At 31.4% G+C, this 26561-nt stretch overlaps 3 protein-coding genes across 4 annotated transcripts; 1 reads left to right on the top strand and 2 right to left on the bottom strand.

Annotated features, from left to right (window-relative positions):
• Positions 1-5734: 5734 nt before the first annotated feature.
• LOC105797229 (uncharacterized) lies at positions 5735-8888 on the bottom strand. 2 transcript variants are annotated; one of them, XM_052628130.1, is made up of 6 exons: positions 8734-8888; positions 8495-8564; positions 7524-7640; positions 6642-6787; positions 6077-6254; positions 5735-5961 (listed from the first exon to the last, which is right to left on the bottom strand). In XM_052628130.1, the coding sequence occupies exons 3-5, from the start codon at positions 7602-7604 to the stop codon at positions 6158-6160; spliced, it is 324 nt and encodes a 107-aa protein (XP_052484090.1). In that variant the 5' UTR covers positions 7605-7640; positions 8495-8564; positions 8734-8888; the 3' UTR covers positions 5735-5961; positions 6077-6157. The 2 variants fall into 2 exon arrangements, with proteins under 2 accessions (XP_052484090.1, XP_052484089.1); XM_052628129.1 differs by having other exon boundaries at positions 8495-8554.
• Positions 8889-10126: 1238 nt separating this feature from the next.
• Positions 10127-10883, bottom strand: LOC128031896 (uncharacterized). Its single transcript, XM_052628131.1, has 3 exons — positions 10666-10883; positions 10485-10568; positions 10127-10400 (listed from the first exon to the last, which is right to left on the bottom strand). The coding sequence occupies exons 1-3, from the start codon at positions 10788-10790 to the stop codon at positions 10310-10312; spliced, it is 300 nt and encodes a 99-aa protein (XP_052484091.1). The 5' UTR covers positions 10791-10883; the 3' UTR covers positions 10127-10309.
• An 8588-nt stretch (positions 10884-19471) lies between these two features.
• Positions 19472-21295, top strand: LOC105797228 (transcription factor bHLH96). Its single transcript, XM_012627176.2, has 3 exons — positions 19472-20150; positions 20239-20643; positions 20745-21295. Exons 1-3 carry the CDS (start codon positions 19530-19532, stop codon positions 20835-20837), a joined length of 1119 nt encoding a protein of 372 aa, XP_012482630.1. The 5' UTR covers positions 19472-19529; the 3' UTR covers positions 20838-21295.
• The last annotated feature ends 5266 nt before the right edge of the window (positions 21296-26561 follow it).

Genomic DNA, 26561 nt, shown 5'->3' with positions numbered 1-26561 from the left:
TGTATCGAGTGTTTTGCATATACATTATGGTTGAGATTTGGTTATGAAGAGAAGGAAATTCGATTGGGCAGTTAAATTGCATTTATTTAATTTTGTGGTAAATCCACAATAATGTTGGCAGCTTGACTGCATAACATTCTAGTGGCATATGACCACTTTAAGATGTATCAGTTAGATGGATCCACCATAACCCAATTGGTGTGTAGTGGATGGATGGGTCTAGTGTACCCTTTTTGGTGTCATTGGATGGTTGGGTGGGATTTCTTGCATTTGTCATGCACTCGAGTATGTCTTACATATATGGATGTTGTAACATTCGTGAATTGAAATGCTTTGTTCGATGTGTTTAGTTATCATGAGTTATTTGAGATTTCTGTATGTTTAATTTATTGATCGAATCTGATTATTTACATTTGTTTTTGACTCATAAAGAGCTTTGTAGCTCACACCTTTAGTTTAACCTTTTCAGGTAATCCATGAGGTTAGGTTTTGGACTCAGCGAATCAGAGGTCTCAGAGTTTCACTTCTCGATTTGTTTTTAAGAAAGTTTTTCCTAACATATAATCATTAAGGTTAAATTGAATTTGTAAATAAAGTTTAAGTGAATTGTGGTATGGGTCTTTGGTCTTGAGTTAGTTTTAGCATTTTCGTGCATGGACAATAGTTATTGAGACTGTTGTTTTTCTATAATAATCGGTTAAGTTTTAAGTGGCAGTTTATGGATTTTCAATCGAGGTAAAATGTCATATTTCGTTGCAATACTGGTTTTGAAACTTCAGTTAACAAAATCTCTAAATCCGATTTGATTACAAAGTAAATACATAAGTTGTTAATTTCGCTTTAATTTAATTTAAGCGACAATTAAATTAATGTTTGCAAAACCTAAGTAAAGCCTACTACCGAATTTTGTTAAGCATGTGCAAAAGTGGTTTTCGAAAATTAAGAAGTTTGAATGGTGTTTTGTTTTAGGCTATTTCGGTGACCAATGTGACCTTCAGAATTTGCTCAAAACTTCTAGGTCAAATTTTAGGGTGTTACAAATTGTTTGAAATGATTAACTACTTTAGGATCAAACATAAATTACTTATAATAAAATAAAAATATTCTAAATAATAAATAAAAATATTTAGTTGAAATCATGATAATGGAAGTTGAAATGAAAAAGGCTATTTGAGGTCTTTGAATCGCATAATGTAACATTACCCATAATGTTACATTTTGGAATGAGATTGCAGTGTTTGGATTTCAAAATTTTCGTCCATCTCGTAATCTCAAATTATAGGCATCCCGTAATATATGTTGAAATCTCATTACGATTCATTTCTTAGGTAATCATAGATTACGGGCGTAATTGTAACACCCTAAATCTAATCTAGATGTAAGGCCCGAATTTGGAAAATTACATTGGCCACCAAAGTGACCCAGTAAGCTATTAGAGTTTTTTTTTTAAATAATCATTTTAAAACATTTGTTTATCTTAGAAAACATTTAGCCCATTTTCAGAAAAACTCTCAAGTTAATAAAAAACCAATTAAGTAAAACATTTTCCTTGTAATGGTGACTACTTTTGAAAACTTAGTTAATTTCCAATTTATTTATTCCTCAAAATGTAATTGAAAAACTAGCAGCGGAAAAGTGATATTTAATGTAGTTTTAATTAAGTAAAATCGAATAATTTTATGCAAAATCAATTTTAAATCCATGTTTCATCACCCTAAGTTCAAATTTAATACCATGTATGCTACATAAACCCAAAATCGAAGTCTCATGCCATAACTCAAATAAAAATGATACAGCCTTAAATAACTGAAATTTTGAATAATAGTCTAAAATATTTTTACATAAAAATAATTTGTGTCGAATTCGCGTCCTAACCTGGTGGGTTATCTATAAAGATGGAAATAAAAATAAGGTGAGCATATGAAGCCCATTGTGAGTACTATCATAAGTAAATTAGTGCAAATAGTAGATGAACTATACAAAATAGCAATTCTCAGAACAATCAAACACATATAGAGATTCAGAGTATTAATTCTTTAGATCAACACATCAATATTATAATATTTCATAACTCACAGTGTAATGCCCTAATTTTTCTTAAATTTAGATTATTAAAATGTGTCAAATAATTATGGTGGTTAAGTGCCTTGGATGCTTGCTTTAGGCTTTGAGTTCGATTCCTTTGTTCTGGAATTTTTCCATTTATTTTGGTACTATGTTAGGCTTGAGTCTTTAGGCTTATCTTTTATTTTCGTTGGGTTACTAACAATGATGAGCCTACTGATTCAATGGTAAGGCTTCAGGTTACCCCTACGTCTTGAGCCTTATTCTGTGCAATTGTGGAATTCTTTTTGTTTCCTTGTCGTTGGTTGGTGGTTGAGTTAAACTTGAACTCTATTTAATCTGGTGGGTTAGGATTTGATTAGATTTTTTTTTTGGAATTATCAGCTTCCTGATTGTACTCCCAATCCCAACCGTCCAACCCCCACTTTTTTTTACGTTTTCTTTTTCTTTCTTTTGTTTTCTTTTGCTAGTTCTCTTGTTCTTTTCTTCCTGTATTTTCCAAATTCCTACTCTGTTACACCTAAAAGCTTTTCTGCCATTTGTTCTGCTTTTCCTTCATTCTTCGTTGTGAATTCATGATGGGTTCGACAAGTGTGCAAGTTATTTGAAGTTAGGTTAAGTCAAGCACAGTTCTTGCTGAAATTCTTTGAAATTAATGTTGGTATTGTTTATTCTTGTTCTCTTAGGAGACAATTGTGCGGAGTTTAACAATCCCTCGGCAATTTAAGAACGGCTTTGGGTGGCTATCAAGTTCGTGGTGAATGGGTTTAATGTCAGATTTTTGGGGATTGTTTTCTTTTAGAAAAGGGGTGTAATCTAACGAAATTGGGTTAATTCATGTTAGTTAATTGTTGCATTTTGACTGTTTGTAAGATTTGTGAGTTCCCGATTGTGTGAATAATCAATTTTTTTATCATGTGTGTGAAACTAACCCGAAATCTTGATTGAAACTCAGAAAAACCTAAAAAATGAGCTATTTACGAAACTGCCTAGCGTCACACGATCATGTGACAGGCCGTGTGATAGACCATGTGGAGCACACGGGCATGTGTGATTACACAGTTTGATCAGGTAGGTCGTGTAGACCACACGGGCTGACTTGTTGGGCTATGTGGGCCACATGAACGTGTTGGTTTTTTTGGTCAATTTGAGGCGCCGATTAAGGGCCGATTAAGGAACTCTAAAATTTACTCCCTTTGCGTTTTGTACGCTTATAAAAGCATAAAATTTGGTATGTTACACATGAGAATGCTTAAAATGCATGTTAAGTAGGTTTCGTTTTGTATAAGCTATGTGATATGATATGCTCTGTAAAAATATATGCTTAGGTATGCATGCCATACAAATTATGTGATATGTACGTATGTTAATATGATGATGTATGTGCATTGGGTGGGTTGATATGATGGAGGAAGTTTACTTTGGCAGTGATACTGTAATTCTGGCGGTTAAACCACAAATTTCTTTCTGGCAGCTCAGCTGCACATTTATGAGTGACATACTGCCACGTACCAGTGTAATTTGGATAGATGGACTCATGTAGTCTTATTTGGTGTGATTGGTTGGATAGAGATGGTGTGTAGCTGATGGGGGTAGGATTTGCTCTGATATGATATATGTTCTAAAAATATGAAAATTCCGTTCTGATATTTGCATATGTGTATGTTATAAGTAAATCTCTTTATGTGGGATAAGTCCCGCACTGAGCTTCTAGCTCACTCGTTTGCTTTATTTCGTTTCTGGTGATCCTCAGGCTTAGGATTGGGCGGTGATTCCGGAGCTCGGTTCAGAAATTTTGGTTAGAATTATGTTTTTGGATTTAATTACAAACTTTTGGACATTTAATTCGTTTCAGGGACATTAATTTTGGTTTTGGTAGTTATTTTGCAAACGTATTAATTAAAATTTTTAATTTTTAATAAGACGGTGTAATTGACGAAATATTATGATTTTGTAAGTTAAGAACTCTAAAATGTTTTCCCGTTGCAAGGTTTTGGAATTTAACACAATGTTTTACGATGCAAGTGGTTAAACGACTGTGTTTGTTTTGATAAAATCAATAAAAAAAAGTTTTTGTCAAAGTGCACACATAATTTCCTAAATACTTATGTTTTTGATAAATCAATCAATTTTGTTACCCTTGAATTAAAAATGAGTTTTTCACAAAAATTAATTGACAATGTCTTTTATGTAACGATGTATCCTCCATAATCCGACTGTAACGTCTAGGCCGGTATGTAGCCTCCATAATACGGTGGGGATAAACCACTAATCAGTGTAGATAAAAACTGCTAATACGATATGGATCCACTACACCAAAAAAGGTTTTTAGCGACGTTTTTTTTTGCGAAACGCCGCTAAAAGTATTTGCGGCGTTTTTGAAAGCGCCGCTATTTTCAACTTTTGCGGCATTTTTAGAAATAAACGTCGCTATAGATCATGACCTTTAACGGTGCTTTTCCCACAAATGCCGCTATAGATCAGGATCTTTAGCGGTGCCTGTTCCTCAAACGCCGCTATAGATTGGGACCTTTAGCGGCGCTTTTGCACAAACGTCACTATAGATCAAGGCCTTTAGTGGCGCTTTTCCCACAAACGCCGCTATAGATCAAGGCCTTTAGCGGCGCTTTTCCCACAAAAGCCGCTATAGCTCAAGACCTTTAGCGACGCTTTTCCCACAAACGCTGCTAAAAGTATTTGCGACATTTTTTAAAGCGCCGCAAAAAGTGCCGCTGTTTTCAACGCCGCAAACTTTTGTGGCGTTTTTAGAAATAAACGCCGCTATAGATTCGGACCTTTAGCGGCGCTTTTCCCACAAACGCCGCCATAGATCAGGACCTTCAGCGGCGCATGTTCCACAAACGCCGCTATAGATTGGGACCTTTAGCAGCGCTTTTGCACAAACGCCGCTATAGATCAAGGTCTTTAGTGGCGCTTTTCCCACAAACGCCGCTATAGATCAAGGCCTTTAGCAGCGCTTTTCCCACAAAAGCCGCTATAGCTCAAGACCTTTAGCGACGCTTTTCCCACAAACGCCGCTAAAAGTATTTGCGGCGTTTTTGAAAGCGCCGCAAAAAGTGCCGCTGTTTTCAACGCCACAAACTTTTACGGCGTTTTTAGAAATAAACGCCGCTAGAGATTGGGACCTTTAGCGGCGCTTTTCCCAGAAACGCCGCTACAAAAGCCGCTATAGATTGGGACCTTTAGCGGCGCTTTTGCACAAACGCCGCTATAGATCAAGGCCTTTAGCGGCGCTTTTTCCACAAACGCCGCTATAGCTCAAGACCTTTAGCGACGCTTTTCCCACAAACGCCGCTATAGCTCAAGACCTTTAGCGGCGCTTTTCCCACAAACGTTGCTATAGCTCAAGACTTTTAGCGGCGCTTTTCCCACAAACGCCGCTATAGAACAAACCTTTAGCGACGCTTCTCGCAAAAACGCCACTAAAAACATAACATTTAAAAAAATTATCTTAATCAACTAATAATTATTTTTATGATAAATATTATATTATGTTTTATTTTTTAAATTTGAACTTTAAGTATACTTTTAAGGATAAATAAAATATATTATTTAAATTAAATTTTCTATGAAAATTTTAACTTTAAAACTAAATATAAAAATTAATGAATTTAGTTTTAGGATTTAAAATAATAAATTAATAACACAATTAAAATCCAAAAGTTAGAACTCAAGTTGTCGTAAATATTAAAGTAAAAATAAAAATTTAGAATCAAAACTAAAATAAATAATACATATGAAAAACAGACTGACTAGTTGAACCTGCCTATGACTATAAACATTGCAAGGTAATAAAAAATACAAAGTGCTTTTCTGTTTTCTTTGCCCCAACATTGATATGCTCCACTTCATGTATTAGGTTGTATGCGATCATAACTGAAGACAAAAAAAAGTTGAACATAAAATCAAAGTAGATTTAGAATACATGAATGCATTACAGGAATATTATCATGTGCAGCAGATACACGTGTGCAAGAAGTAGAGAATAAACCTATTTGGAAGTGGTACTGTGAATGCCAAAATTGAGGGAAGATGATCTAAAAAACTCCTCTCCAACTTTAGACATTCCATGCTAAGAAGATGCATCAGATGCTTGGAAAACATTTTGTCCATTCTGCCATAAACTGAGATGCACATGGGATCCAGAACCTATGTCATCCAAAGTGTACCTGGGCAGAGAAACATAGTTAAAATGTTGGGTATTCCAAGTTTCTAACGTTAAGGGCAAAACAAGCATGAAAGCCTCACAGCATTGACTAATATATGAAGTTTAACTCAATTCAAATGATTATCAGACGAGCCTCCCATAATATCTATTTGTTATTATATAATCAGAAAGATTCACTAACTCAGTTGGAATGATAAAGCATAAATTGATATAATAGTAGACATTCAATAAACCCTTCATCTGTAATACCACTACATGACAAAATAAATATTTTAATGAACCATTTGAGTTTCATCCAAAGCAAAAGCGAAAAATATCAGAAACTATAGGCCATGACCAGAAGACGAGGTAGAAAGCATTGGTCAAAATAAGAAAAGTTACAACTTACTTGGGGACAAACGTTGCCAACAGGCCATGTTTATTTGCAATAGCCCTAACAACTTCGCGCATGAAAATCAAGTTGTCAGCAGCATATGTACAAGCAGTGTACCCCAAAGCCATTTCATACTGACCATTTCCAGCTTCAGCATGCATCTGTAAATTTTGAAAGCTAAAGTAAGCCAGGAGAATCAAGTAATACTCAACTTTTCACTTCCTAAGATGCATAAAAAAGCAGCATTCAAGATAGCATCACTCAATCTCGGGCATATTGAATGTTAAATTGGTTTGCTACCATCAAATCTTATTTATAAGATAAAAGCAACATAATGCTTCTAGAAAATAAACCAAGTGAGAAACTATGGAAGTAATACTGCAGAAATCAATAAAAAGGGTTTTAACAAACATGTCCATTTTGAGTGGCATTGTTGTCCCATAAGCATTGTTCTGCATAGCACAATGAAATTTACTAAGGCACAAATGTCAGTTCATAAGACTCAACAATTAAACCAAAATTACAAATTTCCTCTCTTCTAACACATACTCAATAAGAAAAGTAATTGAATAGAGAAAACCCTAAACAAAATTATAGTTAAAATCAGTATCGATAATAACAAATAGAGGGGCGAGAGAACCGTAAACAGTTACAAAGCCCTAAAATTTGAACCAAAATTTCAAATATTATGTTTTATTTTAATCAATTGTTCCTCGTTTGCTGTCTATAAAAAAAGCAATTATGATTTCACAAAATAAGATTAAAAAACAGTCATATAAATGAACAAATAAATATTTGGTTTCAAGGCTTCCCATGTGATTCAAACAAATTTATGATAGTTTAAGCAAATTATTATTGAAATGAAACTAAAAGGAGAGAGGAATGGGAGTGCATAACCTGTGCCTCAAGCTTTCTCTTAAGTTGTTGGATCTCATTTCCCATAATCACAATTTTAGACTTGTATTCCTCTAGCTCCATTTTCGTCTTCTGGTGTTCATCCTTCAACCTTTACTTCTGCAGGAAAGAAGACATAAATCTATAGACATAAATACCATCAATGCATCAACATTGGAGTTATAAAATTATTTGTAGCAAAAAAGTAAAGAAAAGGGAGTTGCTCTATGTTTCTAATGTTAGAGTTAAAAGCAATGACCCGGTCTAACTATGCAATCTTTAAGTTCTCAAGTTTGAGTTTTGGGAAGTAGCTTTTGAAAATTGAGGAAGCTGGATTCTCAGCTCTTTTAATGGGAAAAATATTAAATTGAATCTGTTCAAGTATATATGTGTATATATAACACAAAGCAGAAAACAAGAGAAGACAACAAAGAAACCAAATATGTAACTTCAAGTTGAATATATTCAACAAATCAGAATACATGTGAATTGGGCTACACAGCATGATAGTATTTAATCTCATACTTTACCAGTTATATTAAATGACTAGCATCGTAGAATTAGAAACAAATAGTCACTCAGATGGAAGATCATTTGGCTGATTCAAATAGAAAGTCCTTGAATTTCTTAATTCCACGTTTCTCAATTCATCCCACTTCCACATTTTTAAAAATAAGCAAATAGCTTCACATCCAAAACGGCTTTCTCTATATTTGGAAATAAAACAAAAAGCTAGCAACTTGTTATAGAATTTCACCAAAAGTAATATGGCAAAACTCATCATTTCAAGTGTAGTTAAACTATCAAATCACTTCCTATTCAAAGTCCTATTACCAATAGATTGGGAATTCAGAAAACAAGAGCAAGTAGCTTATTATAGAATTTCACCAAAGGCAATGTCGCCAACCTCATCATTTTTTTAATGCCAGTGGAATTTATATCATTTTACTATTTAATTTGAAATCAGAATTTACCTGTCAGGTGACTGTTCCATTAATTGCAGTCACCAGGAATTCCTTCCATCCTCCTAGGAACTGCAAAAGGCTTGCAAGCAAAAGCCAAAGATTAGGGGTCTGTTTGATTGTTGTAAAATGTTTTCCGGAAAATATTTTCCGAAATTTCCAGTGTTTGTTTTGTGTAAAATGAATTCTAATAGGAAAACATTTTACAAACACGGGTAAAATCCAAAGCTTTTTTTTGGAAATTGTCTTACCCATTTCTCTACCGTAAGACATTTTCCTTTCTCCTTTTCTCTTCTAAGCAAATTTTCTTCCACATCTTCATCTCCGTCATCACCTCCCCTCACCATCTCCGTCCGTCATCTCCATCGACCGTCGGCCTTACTTCTATTTTGAAGAAACCGTCATCTCTGTCATCAACAGGTATTTTTTCTGTTAAATTTCACTGATTTGATTTCTAGATCGGGTCTAGTTCTTGCTTTTTTTCTTGCTAGATGGTAGATCGGGTCTGGTTCTATTTTTTCTTGATTTTTAGATCAGTTCATCTGTTTCTAAAAGAGAACTTGAAGACATGAGATGGGAAATACTGCTTGAAATTGGTATGGGAAATACTGCTTGAAAATTGCCCAAACAAACATTTAAGTGGCAAATATGGAGCCTAGGTGAGGAATCATGTCTGTAGGGATTTCTTATTGGTTGCTCCTTACAGTTAGTCCGAAAGCAAGAGAGAAATATCAATTCCATTGACATGGTTACTGCTCTATTTCTTGCCAACTGGAATAGCAACCCTTTTAGAAAGAAAGAAAAAACTGATGAAATGTTAATGCATATTGGATATTTATGAATATTGATTAACTACTGCAGATATAATGGTGCATAATGGTATTTGTTTCTGTAAATTACTGATTTGCTTCAATTTGTTTCGGTGTTAAATTGTGTACTTGTTATTCGTCTGAAGGTGCTTTGATTCTTTCTCTATTTATGAAGTTTACTTGTACAAGAGATGTCTGAAAATGCGTAGAACTAGAAATATATGTAAAAACAATTTAAAATATAAAAATTTATTAATATATATTAATATATGTAAAAACAACTTTTCCGGAAAATATTTTCAAGAAATCTGCCAAACAGCAGAAAATATTTTACACAGATTCAATCAAACACCAGAAAATATTTTCCAGTAAATCATTTTACAGAAAAGTAAAACATTTTCTAGAAATTATTTTACGGAGAACATTTTACTGGCAATCAAACAGACCCTAGATTTCAATGTTTTAGAAGGAAGAACAGTCCGCCTCACAAGCTACTTAGTTGCTACCATTTCATTTTGTTAAGATTTGTATAATTCGCTCCTGCTGCAAAAAATCTTCTTTACTCTCAGTTTACAGAAGTAATTAAACATATAAAATATAATCATATCATTTGTCACATGTTGATCATACATTGATTATTTTTGTAACCTCATAAAAAAATAACATTGTCAGTATATTGGAGTAATTTGTAAAATGTTTGACAAGTACCAAATCAAACAAAAAAAATTAGGTACCAAATTAGGAAAAAGAATCAAGTTCAGGTACCAAATTGGACCTAAAAAAAGTTTAAGTGCCAACTTAAGAAAAAGTGTCAATGTACCAAATTAGACAAAAATTTAAGCACCAAATTAAAAATATATATCAAGTTCGGGTACCAAATGTTGAATTGCTTCCATCTCAAACACCCTTTGAACAATAACATAAAAACCAAAGACCCAGAAGAAAATTAAAGCAGTAGAGTCTTTGGATAAGTATGCTACGTTAAGCATACCAATTGACGCAGGATCAAGACACGCCCTTAAGCTTTCGTTATGACAACTCGTTGACGAAAGCCAACACCCATGGTTACTAGGCCCAGGAGCCGGCGCCAGTGACGATGGCCCGGAAGGCTAAAAACCAGGAAAAAAAATTACTTCTTCTTTTTGGTTCTGAAAATTAAAAAGTTAATAATAATAAAAGAGTAAAAAAAATACCAGCGAAGATTCCACCGGAGGTCGAGCGTGTGATTGAAGAAAGAGTAAAAGGAAAGAAAAGATTGAAAGGATTTCCTTTGAATCCTAATATTAAATAAAAAAAACAAGTAAAAACCCAAAAATAAGGAACATTTCTTCAGAAATCTATAAATAAATGAATAATGGTTTGGAAAAGAAGAACCTTAGTTTGGTGGGTTTAGGTTTGCGCTTGTTAAGAAGCGGCTTATTAGACCTGGAATACTTCCCCACACCACGGATCAGATCTGGGTTTCTGGTCTTGACGGGAGTCTTCCTTTTCGCTGCCATTTCCTAAACCCTTTGCTTCTACTTCTGCTGCTGCTGCTATGGGACCATGGGAAGATTAGGGATTTCAGGGGGAGCGGGGGAATTTGGGTTAAAATAGCGCCATTTTTTTAAAAGTAAAATAATTTTTGCGGCGTTTTTATAGAAATTATTACTTAATTTATTTAATTTTTGCGGCGTTTTTTATAAAAATGTCACAAAAATTTATTTTATTTTAAATAAAACGACGCTGTTTTGTTCTATTAAAAATATTTTATTTTGTCTGTTAAAAATTATTAGTTAATTGATTTTATAAAATATTTTCTTATTATTTTTATAAATTGAATTTTTATAAAAAATCAAGTACTCTTAAAATAAATATTGTATATTTTAATAAGAAAAAATGATAAAATAGCTGTAATTAATTATTAAGTTAGAATTATCTAAATTAAATAATTATCTATATATCCATATCATTTTATCTCATTTTTATTTTTGTTTTTTTCTTATAATTTGGTCCTATCTAAATTAAATAATTACCTATATATCCATATCAAATATATCAAATGGTTTAGATTAAATATTTTTAAATATAAAAGAATCAATTGATTGTATAAAATTGTATCATTTAACAAATCTCAAATAAACTTTAAACCCTAAATTAGCTATTCAATATACATAAAGTCTATCTATTATATATCTCTTAAATAATATAAACTATACTCATAATTTTAATATATTAAATTTATTATTATCTCTTTTACAATTATATAAGAACATATTTAATATATAAATTCAAAAAAACTAATTAATCTAAACCTTAAACCCTAATCTGACCCTTGAATCCCTAAATCCTAAACCCTGAAATCCCTAACTCTTAACCTCTAACTCCTAACCCTTAAACCTTAAATCCCAACCCTTAAACCATAATCCCTAATCCATAATCTCTAAATCCATATATAATTATTTGATCACGGCGGGGGCAAGGCAAAACACGCAAAAAACTGAACCGGGCACTAAAAATACTAAACCGGGAAGGGATTACACAATTTTGAAGAACCAATTTAATATTATCTCTTTTACAATTATATAAGAAATTAATTAATATATAAATTAGAAAACACTAGTTAATCTAAACCCTAAACCATAAACCTAAACCCTAAAACCATAAACCCTTAACACATAACCTCTAAACCTTAAACCCCAACCTTTAAACCATAACCCCTAAACCCATAATCCATAAGCCTTAAAATGGTAACACCTAAACCTTACACTCTAAACCATATACCCTAAACCAAAAATCCTAAACTATAGTGATAATTAATTCAATATTTTAAAATTAATATTATCTCTTTTACGATTATATAAGAAATTATTTAATATATAAATTAAAAAATCAATATTGTATCCAAAAAACTTTAAAATTATTTTAAATAATAGTATTTTAATTTTTCCAATTTTAACAAATATTTTAAATTATTTTAAATCCCTGAGCATTAGCGGCGTTTTCTAAAAAACGCCGCTAAAGCCCTGAGCATTAGCGGCGCTATCTCAAAAACACCGCTAAAGCCCTGAGCATTAGCGGCGCTTTCTCAAAAACGCCGCTAAAGCCCCGAAAGCTCAGAAAAACGACGTTGTCGGTCTTAGGTTTTTTGTGGCGCTTCCTGAAAAACGCCGCTAATGCTTGTTTTTAGCGGCGTTTTACTCGATCTTTAGCGGCGTTTTCTAAAAAGTGCCGCTAATGCTCGATCTTTAACGGCGTTTTTTATCCAAACGCCGCTAAAAACGCCGCTAAAAGCCTGTTTTGGTGTAGTGATAAACCAGTAATCAGTGCAGATAAAAGTTGCTAATACGGTTTGGATAAACTACTAATCAATACAGATAAAAGATGCTAATATGTTGTGGATAAACCACTAATCGATGTAAACAAGCTACAAATACGATGTGTATAAACAACTAATCAGTATCGTCCCACCCCATGCAGTGCAATATGGCATGCTTATAACATATCAATACAGTAGCAATAAGCATGCTTATAATAGATCAATACGGTAGCAGTAGATATGCTTATAACATATCAATACGGTAGCAAAAGTCATGCTTATTGAGTATTAAGATTAACGTTATCATAAGGCATGCTGAACATGAAATCAGTAATACAGTGATAAGAATAACAGTATCAATTCATCAAAAAGACAAGTGATAGTAAAAATGTAACATTCACATATCATCATTATACAGTAGCAATTAAATCATCAACTTACAAATTCTAGCATGTTCATATTATCATGGACTCAATCGAGTGAACAAAATTCTAAAAATAGTTCAGGGACTATACAATGATTAAATTGAATAATTCACAAAATTTTTGGTAAAATTGTAAAATAAGAGTCATACGGCCATGTGGCCAAGCCATTTGAAGAGTTATAAACCATGTAGGGGTTTACATGACCGAGTGGCCAGGCCGTTTGAGGAGTTATAGACCATGTGGTCATTTGAAAAACGTAAAAATTAACTTACAGGAGAGGCATGGCCGTGTGGTCCACCTGTGTGGGAGACTGTGTGACCCTATTCCTACACATGATCACCACCGAGTCACTTCGGATAGAACACACACCTTTAATCGAGGGTCCAATAGACGTTCTTTACACTCGATTCTAGTCCAATTCACCTAAATCCAATCCTTCAAACGACATTTACTCACGAATTAGCGGTTGGTTTCAAGAATTGACAAAAATTGTAAAAGATTGTTTAATCGAACTTATGATTAGCGTCAGATAGTAATATTACGAAAATTTGGGATCTAAACATCGGAAATGAGATGTACTTACCGATTCTTGGAAAAGGTAGGGATGCTATTGACGGCAAATACAAAACCAATAGAAAGAACGATTGAATGGAGGTTGATTTGATTCTGGAAAGTAAAATAATGAAGAATAGTTAGGATAAAAATATGATGTAAAGAAAAGAGAAAGAAAATAAAAAGAGAATAAATGAAAAAGATGGAGGAGGCTCACCTGCAATTTTTCCAATATTCGCCAAATTTGAATTTAAAATGAAGGGGGAGGAGGCTCAAACCTAAGTCTTTAGGAGTACTAAAGACACCTTAACCATTGAGCCTTTGCTCATTTCTTATTTATTTTTTACGCTTAATCATATTCATATGTTTTGGGGGCGTATTTGGTGAAATTACGAAATAAAAAAGGGAAGACGTGACTCAAACTCTAGTCATTAGGGAGAAATACTAGTGCTTTAACCATTAGGCCTAAAGCCTATTTCTTATTTAATCTCTATTCCCAACTATATATATTTTGGTGTGGCTTTTATCCTAAGTAGCTGAAAATTAAAGGAAAAGAAATGTGAGAAAGGTAGCTCAAACTTGGGTTTTTAGAGAGAACACTAAACACTCAACCCTATACATTTTTCTTATCTATCCATTACAATTAACCCCCCTATATTTTGGGATGTGATAGTAGTATTGAATTTTGGACCAATCCACCATTTATTTTTATTATTCTAATCAATTTAGGCTTTTTATTTCTTAAATAAAGTTTAAGACTAATTAAAATTATTTTTCTTAATAGTGAACTAGTAGATGTCGAACATTACAATTATAATCATTATATTTTATTTATTAATATATTAATTATAGTTGCAATCACTTTTCATGAATTATTATAATTATGATTTATAAATTTATTTCAACTCAATATGTTCACTTATTAGTATATATAAAAATTGAAACAAAAGTAAGAATTTCAATAATTTATCATAACTTTATGAAAATTGAGACTAAAAAATATTAAAGGGATTAAATTTTTAAAAAAATCTATAACAAAGATAATGGAGTAAAATATGTTTCTAAATAATCTCACATCTCGTCAACCAAACATTTAAATCTTACATTCTAATAAATTAAATCAAACAAAATAGTCTCACTTTCTAGCCGTGATCTTATATTTCCACAATTTTGTTATGTAACATATTCTAATATTCGAAACAATCCCCCTTTAATGAAATCTTCTTTTGAACTTTTTTGTTCATGCAATACTATACTATATATTCGTAAACATCCCCTCACTATCTTATCCACTGTATATCTAAAGTGCACCTCATGATTGGCACCACCTTGCATGTAACATATCCTCACACTTCCTCTTAGCTCCAATTATGATATTCTTTCCTTACTTTATGAGATATGAGAAATCAATAATTTTACTTTATTTTTTGAAATTTAATTCTTTTATTTAACAAAAGACTTTCACTGAAATAAAATCACAACTTCATCATATAAGAAAATATCATTGTTAATTTTTTCGCTAAATTATTTGTGTGAAAATTAGCACTTCAATATCTTATATGTAAGAAATTAACAAAAATAAATAATTTACTAACAACTACACCAATTTTATTTTATAAAATACGAAAGTTTAATTCAAACAAATTAAAATAAAGAGATTAATTTTTCGATTTTCAAAGATAATTTTAAAAAAATTAGCAGTTTCGTTTTAATTTTATTGTAACCCAACAATCCTTTTTGCTATCTAAACCCCTCTATTATTTTACCAAGGGATAAATCTCAAAACAAATCATGACCTTTGAATAGTGTTATACCTCTCCTCCCAACTTATACACATGTCAGCAAGACAAATAACATTGACCTTCGCTTTGACTTCACTTGAGAGAACGCCCTGCCTGATCACCCGTCCTAACTAGAGGAGTATCAACCTTTCGTACTCATAACCACTTGCTTGATAGGCCTTTATGACAAGCCCTTCCGCCCTTCTCAGATAGGATAGGCACCCACTTTTCAATTGTGTACACTCTTCAAGTGTGAAAACACCCTTAAGGTAATTGGAACCCACCTAGGTATAACAATCTTGTATTGACCGGAGACATAACAGAATGAACCCCACGATACACGTTCTTCACGTATTATATCATGACAACCTTCTTCATAACAACTTGCCACGTTACACTAGCGAACAAGAGGACCTCTTTTATAAATACCCTAACAATGATGAGAAAATGACCGACTCTTGAACCCTTAAAGTTACTCTGCACAACCATCTTCTCTCTTAGCAATCAGCTTGCCCTATTGTTCGTTTCTGGCTCTTGACCTCTTTAAGTGAATTGGACTCCTCAATACTACTACTTACTCCTCCCTACTCTCCTTATTATACATTGTATCAACAAATAGATATGTAATATTATACATGAACTTTAATTTTATAAATAAAATTTTAATTTAATTCAATTTTCACAAATTATTGACACCATTATTAATCTAGCATCATTTGATAGTCTTATCATCATCACCCTTGTTGGTTGTGATATTTTTCTGTCAAATCCTCAGCGATATAGGATGAAAAAGAATAAAAAAAAATGGGGACAGCAAAGAGTAAATTTAAAAGCAAAACTGAGCAGCATGGAAGAATCTGGATTTTCCCATTTATCAACGATAAACGACAATAAGCAAATTCCCAGAAGTTGAGGTCCGTGGTTCCTTGAAGAGGTCAATAAAACCCAGATATATTAGCTTTTTTTTGTTGTTGTTTAATTAAAAATAAATGAAGAGCTTAAAATTGATGTATAATGGCCCACATGCGTGATGATTAGAATTTTTGGAACCGATCATTGCGCTTCAAACACATGCAATTAACACACAACTTAATTAATTAAGTCAATTCATTTTGATGTTTTCTTAGGTGATGAGTTGTAATTATGAATTTAAAGACGGCCTTTGCCTAGTGTGTGTTTTATATATCTATAGTTTAGATCTTGAAATCTTTTATAAAGAAAAAGGAGATTAGAAGTTTAGATTTTATAAGTCTAAATACATTTCAATGATTAATTTTTGAATTAATTATTCAGTTATATTCATTATTTTTAACCTTGAAATTAAACCTCATTATAAATTTAAATTCATCCAATTTTAAGAAACGATAAATTCAAATTCAAATTATTTAGTGCATTTGTTAACTAATATTTACTTATAAATGTATTTTATATTTCTTTATAAGTAGTAGGATTAAAATCCGAATCAAATTAATTAAATTAGATTTATTTTTAAATATATAATCCAAAGGGAAGCTTTTTTTATTTTTTGTTTGACCAAAGTGATATGACTTCACGTATTACCTTACTTCTAGGTAACAAATTATTTATTATTTTTCGACAAACGCGTTTTCCTTCGTCTATAAATTTGAAGGCAAAATCTAAAGATTGAGATTATGGGCTCTAAACCAATTATTAAATCCCAAATTAATTATTGAACCGAATTTTCCAACCGTACCCAATGTAGGAAGATTGACTGTGAAATTGCAATTAAATTATTAAGATTCCTTGGTAACTCGATTTATTATTTTCAAAGGGTAACAAGGATATAACAAGTATCCAAATTGTATTTTGAGGACTTTATTTTATGATTATGCTTTTTGAAATCTTATAAATTACATTTTTTCAATACATTTAAAAAATGCATTTAATTTTTCAACCTTAACTCAATTGATATCATTGATAAGATATAAATTTGAGCGTGCTTAAATGTAAAAACATTAACAATAAAATTATATTTGTAAAGTTACCAATATATTATTTAATAAAAATAAGATATAGTCACATTTACGAAAGAAAAGTAATAATCACAAATTCCGACAATATTCCATGGAAGGATAATTCAAAGAAAGGAGAGAAAGAAGGAAATCCTTAAGAATTAATGTCTTCTTGAAGTAATGTTTACTTATCAAATAAAAGAGTTTTTAAAAGAATGAGCTAAAGTAATAATAAAGAAAACATCGGGAAAGACATTATACAGAAAAAATAGATGAATTATGAGAATGATTATTATATGTATTCATGCATGGTCACATGGATTCGTCTATACACACCTGAATAAAGCTAAGCTTCTTTCTCTTTTTCTTTATAGATCTTCATCATAAGAATCTTCTGTGGCTTATCATCACCTTTTTTCTTTTCTTTTTCCCCCTAAATCTTTCTCAAAATTCCGACCACATTATTGCCTAATGAAACTTTGGTCACATCTTCTTAGAGACCTCTCTTTTGTTTGGACGGTAGGAAAATTGTTTTTACTCGATATCCGTATCGTAAAATAGGAATTTTATCAACTTGTTCTTTCTGTGTTTCTATATGTAAAACTATGACAGGAATTACTAAATTTCCTTTTCCTAATCCGAGGATAAAATTCGAATGAATCTTCACTAAAATAATCATAATTTGAGTTTTTGAACTCTAAATTAAGTTTAAGTGTGTTTCGAAATTAAGAAATAGTTCTACCATCGCTTAGAATATATCTTGACTTAAAAATGTTTAAATCCTAGCCAAAAATGCACCATAAGTTAATTATCCAAACTTGAAAATTGAATTTAATCAATTTCACCCCAGTCATACATTAATTAAAACATTAAAGATATGTTTCATGACTCAAGAGTATTAATGTCTCCACAATGCACTGACAAATTTAATATAAATTAGATTACAACATATCCACGATGTGAGTGAAAATATTTAAGTAACAATTTTATAAAAATAAGATAAATATAAAAACTAAATGTGACTTTGGTTGAAATGGTAATATTAAGATTTCCATTTATATGCATGTTTTTTCTTAAATTTATTTTAAAAAAATATAAGCACCCTCAAAATAATATTTGTTATTGTTGACATATTTGAAGGCAAGGAAAAATGTTGTGATTGTTTCAATGGCTGAAACAATGTGGCTATTGTTTCATTGTCGTACTTGTCTATTTTTAGAGTTAGCAAATATTAGAACAAAAGTATTGAGTTATTCATTTTGAAGATATTTGGACGAGTTAGAGCTCAAAACATGAAATCAATTGAATTAAATTTGAAGACTTGAATATTGATTACTTGTGGGTCAAGTTTGGTTACTTGCGGAACAAGTCACTTTCTATAATTGAATACATTGAATTACACTGAGATTCTTATGAAATTATTATCCTATACTATTTTTTTAACCTTACTTTATATAAAAGTGATTAGACCGTGGCTCTTATATAAGCAAAACTTAAGTAATATATAAACTTAACTTTGGTCTAGATTAAAGAGTAACTAAAAGATAGAGATAGCACAAATTTATTCAACTTAGAACGCTTTATGTGTGCATTGTCTTTATAAGCAATCATGAGAGTCTCTTGGATTGAAAAATTAACTTTTTGAGGAAGAAGCTTAATGAAAGAATGGTTTAGTCTTTGTATAACCGCAATATCGCTAAATTGGTTAGTGTTAAATCAGTACTAAGATTTAAATCATTGGTTTAACTATAAGAAAGATAGTGAATCATTATTTTGTGTAAAACCCAACGGACATAAACTGATGTTGAACTACATAAACAAATTCGATGTTCATCTTTATATTTATACACATTTAATTTCGTAGTTGAAAGTGCAGCAACAATTTCAACCATAAATTTGTATTTACTAAGCTAGTACGCCTCATGTTGACAAATATCATGTAGAATGAAGGACACTAACATTATCTCAATAGAGACAAGATTAATTATAGATTATACTTGGGGTTTGGAAGACGATCCTGAAAAAGTATTAGTGTCTCTAATTCGGGGAGTGTGGCATAGAGAGAATCTTTCTGTGTGGCAGCGACTGGTCTTCAATGTAATCTCACGTGCACCATGCTGTAGCTTTTGTTTTTGTTTTTGTTTTTGTTTTTAATTAATTTTCTTAGGATTAGACATCTTTTAAAAAGTCCATCAACTTTCTTTGTTTCATGGCAGATGCCTATGATAAAAGGGGGAGTTTGTTCCCCTCTTTTCAACTTTTATTCCATTTCCCATTTACTGAAATTTCATATTTCATTATTTCTCTCCCCTTTCCCCGACAGCAATTAGGATTTGGGCTTTTGATAATGGCGTTAGAGGCTGTAGTTTACCCTCAAGACCCCTTTCCTTATGTTTTCGACGATTTCTCCACCGTGGGCGGCGGAGTTGGCTTTGACTTTTGCTTACAGAATGAAGATAAAGCTCTTCTGGGGATTCTGCAGCAAGCCAATCATCATGATCTCCATGCAAATTGGGACTCTTCATCCACTAACTCAACCATGCAACACACCAAGGATCAATGGGATCCTTATTCTTCACCTGAAACTTGCACCGTTGATCAATCTCTCCCCGGCCCCATAAGATTCCCTCCATTAATGGAAACTCCGGCACCAACAACGACGACCACCAACAGTAGGCGAAAACGTCGACGAACAAGGAGCAGCAAGAACAAAGAAGAGCTAGAGAATCAGAGAATGACTCATATTGCCGTTGAACGTAATCGCCGGAAACAAATGAACCAGTACCTCGCTGCACTCAGATCCTTGATGCCACCTTCATATGTTCAAAGGGTTAGTTTAAATTAAATCTCTCTTTTACAAACGCTTTAATTAATCATGTTTAAGAAGAATTGTAGACTGATAAAAGTAACACTTTCAGGGCGATCAAGCGTCGATAATTGGCGGAGCCATTGATTTTGTTAAGGAATTAGAGCAGCTGTTGCAGTCCATGGAAGCTCATAAGCGAACCACTCAACAACCGCAGCATGATGCTTATTCTTCACCCTTTGCTGAGTTTTTCACCTTTCCACAGTTCTCAACTCGAGCAACTCAGTGCAACAGTAATCAACAACAGCCCATGGCTGCGGCCGCCGCGACGGCCGAAAGCGTGGCGGACATAGAAGTGACTATGGTGGAGAGCCATGCAAACCTTAAGATACTCTCCAAGAAACAACCCAGGCAGCTCTTAAAACTGGTTGCTGGTTTACAAGGCCTAAGGCTCGTCGTTCAACACCTCAATGTCACAGCCATGAATGAAATGGCTCTTTATTCAGTTAGTGTCAAGGTTAGAACAAAACAACTCAATTTATGTAACTCTTTTTCATCTTTCAGTCGAAGATATACCCTTTTTTTTAAACAAAAATCAATGGATGAAAACCATGACAGGTAGAGGAAGGATGCCATTTGAGCACTGTGGATGAAATTGCAGCTGCTGTTAACCAAATGCTAGGAAGAATCCAAGAAGAAACTGGTTTTTAGCTAGATTTTGTGGCTCCAAAAATGCCTGAATCTAAGGGATTCCATAGTCCTTTGCTATCAAGTTTCTTGCAACTTCCAAATACTTCCTGTAATTTGGAGACATACAATGTAGTATTTACAGTGGGTTTTTTTTCCCTCTAATTAAGAGAAGAAATTGCATGTTACAATAGCGTCTTCCTTAAAACTTGATGATCAAATAAGACACTAAAAACAGGGGTATTTCCAGATCTTCCGGGTTGCGACATGATAACTATGCTTTTGGTACAAATAATGAAAGGGTTATAGCCATGCATAGAATTAAAAATATACTTGTTTTATAGTTGTAAGTAGCATGTAGTAATGTTAGGGAGTCCCTGGAATCACCACTGTTAAGTGTTAAACATAGTACTGCTTTTTCCTGGAAAAAACAGAAAGAATAAAACAATAATTTCATGTGTAGGTTGCCCATTGCAATTTCACCATCCTCCTCTTCAATCTACTTTCTGAATTTAACTAGCTTTTCAAACTTTTAATTATTTGTGGCTGTCACACCTCTCGTCATCTATTCAGCATATCTACCTTAATCTATTCAAAACAGTTAATCTTTTAGAAGATTTTTTTTTAAAAGTGCTTTTATTAGGCTAAAGTAATGGATATATTCTTTCTATTTTACAGAAAAGTAAATTTTCATTCTCACACTAAAATTTCGAAAATTAAAAATCACAAGAATGAAGAATGATCCAATTAAAGAACATGAATTAAATCTACAATTTTATGCATATTATAGGACTAATAGCATAATTTAATCAAATTAGTTTAAGTGCTACCATTTGGGTAAGGTTAAAATTTCAACTTTTGAAAATTACAAAACTAAAATTACCCAATTCAAAAGTATAATGACTAAAATTAATCAAATCAAAGTATAATGACTAAATCCACAACTTATGCAAAGTACATGGACTAATGGCAAAATTTCACATTTTTTTTAATGAGCTTACTAGTACAATTACAAATACAATAAACGAGAATTAAAAATCAACGTAATATAAAGCACAATGAATCGATAATTGAATATCTCAACAAGGTGTACATATAATGAAACTTAAACCCAGAATAATATAGGAGAGAGTCCACACATAACACGTGTGCATGATGAGACTCAAATGTAGAGGCTTAAGATCTCAAACTTAAGTCGTTACCAATATTGTCAAGTTTCATTGACAATATTTTTAAATATTTTAATAAAAATATTAAGCTGAAAAATGAGATTAAATTAAAGAGGAAGACATATTTACAAACATCTAGCTAAAACTATTTTTTAATTACATAATATATTACTAAATTATGTGACACCTACACCAAAAGAAAAATATATAAAATATATGAAATCAACACCAACACTAAGGATTAAAAAAACACTCATAAAAACTATTAAATCTTTCAATTTAATCATTCATCCATTTTGCGTCCTAATTTAATCTATTTACTTTTAAATATATATAATTATTGACAAACATAAATACCTTATAACATAACTTTTTATTTCTAAAATTTTGAGGTTTGTGCATTTTTTTAGCTAAATTGATGTTTAATTAATTTGTAATACCAATTAAATTAAGGACTTAAATATAGTAAGATTTCATCGATTATGTGGGTGACAAAATAATTTTTTATACCTTACACTTATAATTATTTTATATGAGTGGAAAATAATTTTCTTAAAATAATAATTTTAAAAGAAATTAAATTGAAACAAAATAATAATTTTTTAAAAAATAATTATATTTTGAAAAAAAATAATTTTTAAAATTGAAAGTTCTAAAACGATATTTGCAAGCAAAGTTTGAGCAAAGTTAAAAGAGTGTTGACCAGACCATTGCCAACTGCTTTAGGCACAGAGTATAAACAAGGCAAAAAAATAAAAATAAAGAAAACATGATATGTTTACACAGTTCGATTTCACTACATTTGCAGGGCGTTATCCAAAGTGATAATCCACTATCTTAGCAACTTGTACAACAAGTGATTTCAACCTCTAACATTCACCGGATTAGACTCCTCACTTTTTTACTTAAGATCTAGATAAATTTGTTCTAAGTTTCTCCCCTGAAAACATAGGATTTTAACCAAGTAACACACTTGATTTTTTACTCAATGCATTCATAAGAAAGGTTCCTTAATGAACAAGAATAAGTGCTCTTAGCTCAATAAATTACCTATACAAGTCTCCTAAATTTGTAAGTAATTAAGACTTGCTAACATACTACATCAATTACAATCAATTTTCCTATTAAACCAGCAAGATAATAGGCATAAATAATATCTTCAATGAGCTTAAGATAAGTCTTAAATCTCTAAGACATATTTCCAAGTTTTACCCGATTGATTCAATCCACCAAACTTGAGAAGTCGATTGCCTTGATTATATCCAAACAAATCTTAAATATATGTAACTATAAATAATTTAGATATGAAAAATGATGCCGTCCAAAGTATCAACCAGAATCAAAGCCCAAAATTTTTTGTTGTCAAAATTTGTCACTCAAATATGATAATATTTTTTTAGCTAAGTAGTGCCAGATATTAACACGCATTACTCAAAAATTGCCTCAATAAAGTAGATGGTTTCTTTTAATAAGTGGGGGTTATTTTAGCTTTAGTTTTAGGATTTAAATAATATAATTTTGAACTTTATAAAACACAAAAATATTTTTATAATTCAATTTTTAGAATTTATAATATAAGAAAATTTTGGCCATAACTATCTTAAATACTCATACGTATTCATGTTTATAATATAATTTTTATAAGTTGTATAAATTTTTTTAAAGAAATGGATTTGAATGTAATTACCTACATAATTACTCCAACTTTCACCCTACTCTAAAAATTGGGAACGGTAATTTGGATGCTCCAATTACACCTAATTCAATGAGACCTACCAATTACATTAATTACCCAAATACGTCACCATTGTGTAATTACAAGTAATTACACCCAAATCTAATTACTAGGTGGTTTTCCAAACACTACTTTAGTAATTAAATTCGACTGTAACTATTTGTAATTACACAATAGTGATATGTTTGAGTAGCCACTGAAATTGATAGGTTCCATAAATTAAGTGTAACTAAAACACTATAATAACTGTATCCAACTCTTAAGGTGAAGTTGAGAATTGGGGTAATTATGTAGGTAATTAAAAGCAATTGCCAATTACTCTATGACTTTTCAAATACATAAACATGATTTTAAGTTTAAAAAGTATTTTTATAATTTAAATTTTACTATATATATATATGTTATTTTGTTAAAAATAGAGCTATATATTTATTATTGGATAAAATATGTTTTACTATTCAACATATCAAGTCCAAAAATTTCACGCAAGTTTTAACCTAATAAAAATTAAATTTATAAAAACTATATTATAAATTCTATATTACTTTTACAGATTATAAAAAGGGTTATTGGTTCTGAAAACTATTATAATCGAAAGATTATAAAATTGGTTTACACCTCAAATTATAGCGAGTGATATTATTATCATCATCATTATCTTGTCATTTATTTATTTTAGTTTTTAAAAATATTCAAATGACTACATCTTACTTTTAGGAAAATACATTATATACTAGAGGATAGTTATTCAAATACAAAATATTCTTTTTTTTACACCATATCATTAGATATGAGATCACTTGTTTAGATTTTTTCTTCAGTATTATTAATAATTTTTAATTATAAAAGGGTATAATTATTTTGGTGTCCGGTGCCGGACATTCTTTATGAAACAATGATCTTATTTTTAAAGCTGAAAGTTTATGATAAATTTCCGCTATCATGATCTTGCATTGATTATAACATTTGTTGTTTCTTATCCCTTTTTTGTTCCTCTTTGTGATTACATATTAAAAAAAGAAAAAGATTTGCTTTGATAATAACACCCGGTTAAATTTTTTTATTCCTTTTAAATAATGATGCGGGTAACCATGCCTAAATATAATGAATCTAAGACTCACTACACCAAAACAGGCTTTTAGCGGCGTTTGGACAAAAAACGCCACAAAAAATCGAGCATTAGCGGCGCTTTACGAAAAACGCCGCCAAAGATAAGAGCATTAGCGGCGATATTCGTAAAGCGCCGCTAAAAACAATCATTAGCGGCATTTACAAATAAGCGCCGCAAAATATGAAAGCCGAACCACGCCGTTTTAATATTTTTTGGGGCCCTTAGCGGCGCTTTTACATAATCGCCGCTAATGCTACGGTCTTTCGCAGCGTTTTCTAATATGCGCCGCTAATGCTCAGGTCTTTAGCGGCGTTTTTTACAACGCGCCGCTAATGCTACGGTCTTTAGCGGCGTTTTTTACAAAGCGCCGCTAATGCTTAGGTCTTTAGCGACGTTTCTTAAAAAGCGCCGCTAAAAACCGCAGCATTAGCGGCATATATTATAAAACGCCGCTGAAGACCGGAGCATTAGCGGCGTTTTGTAGCTAGCGCCGCTAATAATAAAATCTAAAACCAGTAATATTATCTCATTCTTTGATATATTCTCAAGTAATGTTTGAATTATATTATTATATTATAAGTTGAAAATTTTGTATTTATTATATATTGGTAAAATTTACATTTAAATGATAATAAATAATATTGTTTAATACAAATTGTTTTTATTAAATAGAAGTCCTAACTCCTAATTAACTACATATATTATTATATATATTTCAATTCCAGTTTATTTAAAATACTTTATTATTAGAAAAATTTATTAAATTATGAGTAAAATAAAATATCACACTACACCAAAAATTTATTTAATTTAAAATACTTAAATTGTTGTATGTGTTGTACAAAATAAAAATAGTATAAAATTTAGTAAGAATTACAATACTAGATTAATTTTGATAGTTAGACTAAATAAATATCGATCAAAGAAAGTAATATATATAAAAAGCACCAAATATCGTGATAAATAATATTATATATATATTGATAAATTTATAACCAAAAATAATTTTATATTTAGTTAATCAAACATGAACAGAACAATGACTTAATAGTATGCCTAAGAACTGAAAATGAATGAAAAGGGACAAATATTAATGAGGTTGTTACTTGGTCTAATACGTACCCAATAGAAATTAATATTAGCTAAGTTTACATTTTAGTGTTAATGTGAGGTTATTGTTTACGGCTTATAAGATAATGATCAAATATTTACTGTTTTAGGGCTTGATGTTTATTGGTTTATGGTTTAGGGTACTTAATGATTAATTTGAATGTTACAATGCCTGGTTTTTGCGTTTCAGAGTTGCATGAAGAATACGAGTTAGGGTTTAGGCTTTAATTTTAAAATTTACGGGTTATAGGGATTAATAGCTTTGGGTTTTAGGGTTTAATTAATTACCTATCTAAAACAAAAGGAAAAAAAAATTATTTGCATTTTTTACTTCTTATTATAATATATATATGTTATATATATATTATGAAACATATTAATATTGTGTTAGTTACGTACATTAGTTTGTTTGATATTTAAAATAGAGCATATATTGGGCACGAATTTGCGGCGTTTATTGTAAAAACATACAAAAGTTTAACCAAAAGGACTTCGTTTTATATTTGTTTATTGGTATTAGCGGCGTTTACGGTAAAAACGCATAAAGTTTAACCAAAACGACTTCGTTTTGTATCATTTATTAGTATTAGCGGCGTTTCGGTACAAACGCATACAAAATTTTA

The sequence above is a fragment of the Gossypium raimondii genome, chromosome 3 (assembly GCF_025698545.1).
Source record: "Gossypium raimondii isolate GPD5lz chromosome 3, ASM2569854v1, whole genome shotgun sequence".
Lineage (NCBI taxonomy): Eukaryota > Viridiplantae > Streptophyta > Magnoliopsida > Malvales > Malvaceae > Gossypium > Gossypium raimondii.
The sequence above is the reverse complement of the archived record's forward strand: the minus strand, read 5'-3'. Positions and strand labels throughout refer to the sequence as shown.

Bases quoted from the DNA above. Each gene is read 5' to 3' on its own strand.
- LOC105797229 (XM_052628130.1), bottom strand. From the start codon at position 7,604: ATGGAGCTAGAGGAATACAAGTCTAAAATTGTGATTATGGGAAATGAG. The intron at 6,788-7,523 runs GTTATGCACTCC...CAAAATTTACAG, and splicing joins AGAGAAAGCTTGAGGCACAG to ATGCATGCTGAAGCTGGAAA. The intron at 6,255-6,641 runs GTAAGTTGTAAC...TTCTCTGCCCAG, and splicing joins TTGGCAACGTTTGTCCCCAA to GTACACTTTGGATGACATAG.
- LOC128031896 (XM_052628131.1), bottom strand. From the start codon at position 10,790: ATGGCAGCGAAAAGGAAGACTCCCGTCAAGACCAGAAACCCAGATCTG. The intron at 10,569-10,665 runs GTTCTTCTTTTC...ATTTAATATTAG, and splicing joins CCTAAACCCACCAAACTAAG to GATTCAAAGGAAATCCTTTC. The intron at 10,401-10,484 runs GTATTTTTTTTA...CCTGGTTTTTAG, and splicing joins CTCCGGTGGAATCTTCGCTG to CCTTCCGGGCCATCGTCACT.
- LOC105797228 (XM_012627176.2), top strand. From the start codon at position 19,530: ATGGCAGATGCCTATGATAAAAGGGGGAGTTTGTTCCCCTCTTTTCAA. The intron at 20,151-20,238 runs GTTAGTTTAAAT...TAACACTTTCAG, and splicing joins CACCTTCATATGTTCAAAGG to GGCGATCAAGCGTCGATAAT. The intron at 20,644-20,744 runs GTTAGAACAAAA...AAACCATGACAG, and splicing joins TTTATTCAGTTAGTGTCAAG to GTAGAGGAAGGATGCCATTT.